Source organism: Momordica charantia, assembly GCF_013281855.1.
Source record: "Momordica charantia cultivar OHB3-1 chromosome 8 unlocalized genomic scaffold, Mcharantia_2.0 BLBB01000008.1, whole genome shotgun sequence".
NCBI lineage: Eukaryota > Viridiplantae > Streptophyta > Magnoliopsida > Cucurbitales > Cucurbitaceae > Momordica > Momordica charantia.
Genome location: NW_028275166.1, coordinates 30,369,377 through 30,376,554, shown reverse-complemented (window position 1 = coordinate 30,376,554; position 7,178 = coordinate 30,369,377). Strand labels below are relative to the sequence as shown.

Here is a 7,178-nt window from a genome sequence, read left to right as displayed (position 1 = left end):
TACACCAAAAGAGAGAAATTAAATATATAACATATTAAATTGATACCCCTGCAAATCCATATATGTTGCTTCTTTTTCTTTCCACATAAGAAATGAAAAAGAAAAAAAAAAAAAATCAATCTGTGTTTGTATCAACCAAACATCTAAGAACATTCACCTGCAACTCAAGACATTTAATATAACTCTCAGTTTGTTTCAACAAATCATCTTCTTCCAACAAATCTCCATTACTATCATTATTATTTTCACCACCTGGTAAGATCTTCCTTAGCTTCACCAATCCATTTTCCATCTTCTTCTTATCTTCTTCTTCTTCTTCTTCTTTTTCTCGAGAAAATTTCAGTGTTTGGAGGGAGAAATCAAAGCTATTGCGCCCATTGCCATTGCCATTTTCTTGTTTCTGAAGAAGCTTTTGTTTGAGAGCATGGCCCCATGCAAATTCTGAAGCAGATAAAGCCATTGCCATGTCCACTTCAAACTTCACAACTTTCTGCAAATTTTGATGATTTGGAGAGATTTTTGACAAAGAAGCCATCAAATTTTTGGCATAGTTTCTTGCAAACATGATGTACACCAGCTTGTTTGGTTCTAGGGAAAATACCCTTCTTCTTTTTCTCACAATTTGCCTTCCCATTCAAAATAAAAAGGGATGAGAGAGAGAGAGAGTGGAAAAAGCTTGAGAATTTGACCTAGAAATGAAGAAGTTGGGGAAAGAAAAATGGTGGGTTTGGGGAAGAGAGAGGGGAGAGGGGAGAGTTTTTAAGTAGGAAAAGAAATGGAGCATGGGACTTGAGAATTTTTTGAAACAAAGGAAAGAGTGGTGGTTGATATAGTTGGAAAAGTGAAAAATCTTATCCCCAAAACAAAAGGGTTTATATTTTGAACAGTAGTGAGAGTTTTGGACATTATTATTACAACAACACCCATTAAAATTCTTTGAGCTAAATTGCACATTTGGTCCCTGGAGCGTACACTAGTAGATTCCTATAACCGAAGTTCGTTGTTTGAGTTGAGCAACATTGTCCCAAGCGCTTGACACTGCGCCATCCTCGGATGTGTCTATTTATTTAGTCCTTTAACTTTGAAATTTGAAATCTTTTTAGTAGATTCTGAAATTTTGAAACTATGTTTATTCCATCTCTATACTTTTAATATGTTTCCAATAGACGATCCTTAAATTTTCATTTTTTTTTTGTCTAATAGGTCTTTATCCATCACTGTTATGTTTACATCACATGCTAACTATATTATTCCCCCAAAACTCATGTCTTGATTACCTGTCTACCTGTTAAGAATCAGAGTTTATAATAGACATGTGTTATCTCTTTCAATACCAATTGGTTTTAAGATGGAATCCATGAATATTAATATGGTATCAGAGCCTAAAAGCTTAAACAAGAAAAATGGGATCCAGCCAAGTCTGATAAAACCCAAAAGAGGCAACATCTCTTGAGGGGGCACATGTTAAGGATTCGAGTCTATAATACACATGAGCCACTCCTCTCAATACCAATTGGTTTTGAGATGGAACTACATGAATATTAATACTACCCACCAAAGCATACTCTAAGCTCACCTCAATAACAAGATGACTATAAAGATCTCAAATAAACAAAATCTTAAAAGTTCAGTGACCAAACTTATAATTCAACGACTTCTTAACATATGAGTCAAATGTCGTCAAAACAGACGGTGTGGTCGAGATCGTCCAGACAGACACATGATATATTTTTTGACGAGGAGAGAGAGAGTTTTATGAGTTACATTTTTGTTTGAAAGAGGTCTCACATGGTGTCACATGCATGGCTTTCCTTAGGGTTTTTAAACCTACCTGAAGAGGGACCCTTTGGCCATGTGCCAAAGCAAACAAAAACACCAAAACCCCACTTTTAATGCCTTCACATGACTCTCTCTATATATCATCAATTCTAAAAACCTCTCTCTCTATATCTTTTCATTTACTCTTCCACACAATGCCTCTCTCAAAAACTCTCTCTCATCTCTCATTTCAAATCAAAACAGCTCATTTCTGCTATTTCCCAGCTCCTTTTTTGACCACAAATACAATATATACATATGTGTATAAATCTCTTCCAATCCCAAGTATTGATTTTCAATAAAAACTTGGGTTTTGGGTTCTTCTCCATTTCGTGGACTTATTTGTTTGTCCTCAATCACCTTTCTGCAAAAGGGTTTGGTCCCATTTTCGGGTTTGTTTGATTACGGTTTTTGTTTTCATGCTTTCAATCTTTTGAGACTGTGCACGCGCGTTTGGTTTGCAATCTCACTTTGTGGGGAGGATTTTAGAACCCTAGTGAAATTTTAAGGAAGGTAACAAGAGTAGAGTTGAATTGATGATAATAATTTTGTTTTTTATTTCTACTTCGAAATAAACCATATACACACTTATATCTACCGACAATTGTGTTTGTTTTGTAATCTACTTTATATGAAAAGATCATTCTCAGTTAAATTAGAGAAAACTAAAAGAAAATAAAAAATAATAATTTTCAATTTTTTTTTTATTTTTGTCTTTTAAACTTAACCATACAAGGGCTAAAATTAAATGCATATTATGAAACAACGCCTTGAAAATTAATGGTTAGATAATATTTATAGATCATCCCGAATAAAAATTTGACAACTTTACTTCTAGTCTCTTCCACTTGTTAAAATTTTAATTGCAGTTTGAATGCTGATCGGTAAGCACCTAAATATTTCTCATTAAAACCTACTTCTTAAAACCACGTCATTCCTACCACCCTACACAAAAATACATAGATTAGTAAAATGTACGTATGTATGAATTAAATCAACTTAGTTGACATTTCATAAAAGTTTACGTAATAAAATAAAATGTGATTAAAAGGTTCTGAGTTCAAATTCTCACCATGTTTACTAAATTAATATATATATATATATATATATATATATATATATATATATATATTATACACAACGATTGAATTAGGTTCTAAGAGCTAGCCAGTCTAATATATATCGACAGATTTTCTAAAATTCTTCAAATAAAAGAAAAGAAAAACCTAAGGAAACTTGAAAAGATAAAGAATAACCATAGTAAAGTACCAACACTCGTACATAAAAATATCTGCAACATAAATGAAACACTAACTATCTTACAAGTACATATAAGAGAAAAAGTACTCTTCTTTTTCCAAAATTCTTTTTATGTGTCCAAACATCAAGAATGATTTGATAATTAAATGATGTTTAAGAACTACCTATTTTAAGTTTAGCACTTCAATTTTTTATATAATGTGTCACGTCTCCGATGGAAGGGACGATATGCCCACATTGTATAATTAGTTGAAAAAGGTTATATCATCATGTTCAAATATTCGTCGTTTTATATATATATATATATATATATATATATATATATATATATATTCCGCGCTAGATTATAATTTTGATATAACATTTTCGAATAGCTTAAACGTACGATACTCTCGTCCCCATTTCATATTAATAGTCAATGAATTCGGGTTTTGTGTGAATACCCAAACTCACTAATTAAAGATATGATTTTTAAAGTTTACTAGTGATTTAACGATCCCACCCTACCGACTTGCTAGGCCATGATGGCCTAGCAAGTGTGGCTTAGAAACATTTGAGAATTAAACTGGGAAGTTTCCAAAATATCCCCATTTTTTTCCTATTGGGACCTCAAGGGGAATAGCCAAGAGAGGAAACAAAATCTTTCAATGATTTAGGGTTACAGAGAAATGCATGTGGGCAGTGGTGGCCAGTTTGAATTTACTGTGGAAAGAGCCTATAGTACACACATTTCATTGCAATAATGTAACATCTCACCAGCTGCATTCAATTTTGAGCCTATTTTTAGATATGGTATGATTTGGCCCATCTATTTGAGGGGGTTTGTAACCATCTCATGAAATTTATTGCATCGTTTGGACACGGTTTGTTCGCACGGAATAACGATCATCGATGTGTCCAAAGTTATGGATGTCTAGGAATCTAGATGACTAGGCATTTGTATGTTTGGATATATGTTTACTTTAACGAGATTTCGTTCATGGAAATCGAAATCTTGTGAGAGGATGTTTGTGAACGTGAGATAGTTGTCTCACAGCATGCAAGTAAGCGAATTTCATCCCTTACTGAAGTTCAAAATTCGATCTAACAAAATGGAAAGTTTAAAACTAAAATTGACTCATTGAACCTATAGGTCGAGTAAAACGTAAAATTTTCTCGAATCTTTTTAAAATCAAATACTAAGTTAATATTTAAGTTTATTAAACAGAACTTGCTAACATAGACTAATATCATTATTTTCTCCTATGAATTAGTTTGCATGTGTTGAGTGTTCTCTCATTATTTTCTCTTTTGGAGAGAGAAGAGATACGTTAATTCAAATATGTGAAAATTATATTTTACATGTGGTTTATGGGAGATAGAATGAAATTTTAAATCACTTCTAAATTTAAAAGTTTAATAAAGCTAATATATATGCTAAGTTATGTTTAATCTTTTATATATTCTCAACGCTTCTCTCTTTGGGGAGGTTTGGGAGTTAGCACGAGACCCAAAAAATAATCACTATCAATATTAATAATTTAGGAAAAATATAATATATTATAAGAGTTTAAACGTAAAGATCTCTATGACAACCCAAACATAGCTACTCAACTAGTTAAACATATATTTCTGATCAGAAAGTTGTGTGATTGAATATCCACCCCATAATTGTTGTATTGAAAAAAAGTAAAACTTTTTGTTCTTGTACCATGTTAAATTACCACTAAACTAGGTTTAAGTAAATAATCTAATTAAGTATATTTAATCTTATTTTATAAATTTTTAATCGCATCCGTATTCAAAATTCAAAATTATGTATAGAAGATGATCAATAGGGGAGGCTTGGTCATGGAGAAGTTTGGTAAGAAAACACATTTAGTTCTTGTATTTTCACTAGCTAAAGTAATCTCACACATTTAGTCTTCTGAACTTTAATTTGTAATGATTTAGTCTTTGTATTTTCATTAAAGTAATAATTTAGTCCCTAAATTTTAATTTGTAACGATTTAGTCCCCGTAGATTAAAATTTGTAACAATTTAATCCTACCGTGAAAAATCTTATTAAAATTAAGTGTCAAGTTTTATCATATAACAATTTAATCTTTCTAATTTATAAAGATATTGTTTTCTCTTTGACCTATATTTAGATTCTTAAAATCATTTCTCAATTTTTTTTTTGGAAGTTTTTAAATTCTACTGCAAGCTACATGAGGTGCTGGGGGTTGGCCTTCTTCGAAGGAATGAAAATGTGGAGCAATAGATTTTGTTTTCTAAAATATTTTTGAATATATATGTACTTTTATAAAAGTAATTACAAATGTATAACATTTTATAAAAAGTAATTATATATAGAACATGAAAAAAAATCATTAATAAGTGATTGACTTTTAATATATACTGGTAAATCAACATAGTTATTTGTTAAAAAAAAAGAACAAAAAAGAATCAACATAGTTATATTTTATAGGACATTCAAATATTGATTAATTATCTTAGATATAGAAATAATCAATTGTTTAGGTTAACTAAATTTATTCCACTCAAACCATCTTTATTAATTAAATAATGAACTCAATCCAATCCAGTCATAAAATATTTAGATCGGGTTAATTTGAATGGTTCGAATCACTCATTCTATAACAAAAAGTAGGTGCTAATATCTTAAATATTTATTTACATATTTTGAACTATTTATTTATATGATGAAAAAATACGCTCCAAAAACTTTAAAAAATTATTTTTAAAAGTTTGGAAAATAAATAATCCTTAAAAAATTAATTAATTAAATAAAAATTAAAATAAATATATCCGATAAGTAAAATAACTTATTTTAAAATTAATAATAAATTTGGATCGGTTCGGTTCAACCCAATTTGGTTATAGGTAAACTATTGAACAACTCAACCCATAAATTTTCATTCATTAACTCAACTCAATCTAACCTAAACAAACAAATTTATAACTCTAACTCAAGAACTGAATTAGATTAGATTAATGAAGTTTTTTTAGATTTATCGTCTAATTTTTTTTTTAATACCCCTAGATTTTTCTATTCAACCTCTCTCTTTTGTCCAAGACCCACCATGACATGAAAAAACTCTATACTTTGTACCCCTATTTTCCTCTCCCTCGTGACATATGAGAAAAATTTTGCTTTCTCTATTATTATTATTATTATTATTATTATTATTATTTTGACTAATTTACATTCTCTTTATTGGAGATATATGTCAATTATTGTTGAGCTATGTTCGATTGTTCTATAACTGTTTTGTTGATTTACTTGCACGAAATTTAATATCTATATAGTCCATTGATGTTTGACACGTGAATCGAAATGTTAAAATAAAATATAAGTACACCCAACCCAATATTAAATAACCAAAAATTAGGAGACAAAAGAAGAAAAAAAAAAGAATATCACACCCAAATTGATAGAAAACCACCCAGAACCATGAATGGATAACAAGTGAACTGATGATAAATCATAGTGAATCACAGTATTGGATTAACCCGCCAAACTGAATTGATAAACCATCGGTTTATCTGTCTACCGTGGTTCGACATTGGTTCTCCTATGATTCGGTTCGATTCCCTGTAAATTTGTATTTTTTAATCGGTTCGACTATCTTGCTCCAAAACCGAGCCGAACCAACCCAATTACACCCCTATCAGCGATGGACTATACCATCTTTTTAATACAACAAATGGAGATATGAGATTCAAACGTATGCCTTCAACAATCTAAATCAATCTAGAAAAATTTATTACACAAGTCAAAATAATTTTTCATAAAAGTTAAGAAGTAGAATTAGATGTTTTTAAAAGGGTAAGAAATGTAATAAAATAAAGTTTAATAAATTCGTTGGATCATCAAACATGAGCTTAGCTCAACTATAATCGATACTTGTTTCTAATCAAAAGATCCTGAATTCGAATTCTTTTCCCAACCTGTTATACTAAAACAAAATAAGATAAAAAAAAAATCATTGGATCAAAATAATATTTGGGTTAAGTTGTAAAAAATGTGTTTGAATGTATGCATGTGGTTTTAATCCTTTAATTAATGTTTTAAAATTCTCTCAATATTTAAATTTCTATTCAAATTAGAGTAAAAC

At 30.0% G+C, this 7,178-nt stretch overlaps 1 protein-coding gene across 1 annotated transcript; it reads right to left on the bottom strand.

Moving 5' to 3' along the window:
* On the bottom strand, positions 1-821 carry LOC111020869 (transcription factor/transcription regulator). Its single transcript, XM_022297662.2, has one exon. The coding sequence runs from the start codon at positions 632-634 to the stop codon at positions 116-118; it is 519 nt and encodes a 172-aa protein (XP_022153354.1). The 5' UTR covers positions 635-821; the 3' UTR covers positions 1-115.
* Positions 822-7,178: the final 6,357 nt, after the last annotated feature.

Coding starts and splice junctions, on each gene's coding strand:
- LOC111020869 (XM_022297662.2), bottom strand. CDS start 634: ATGGGAAGGCAAATTGTGAGAAAAAGAAGAAGGGTATTTTCCCTAGAA.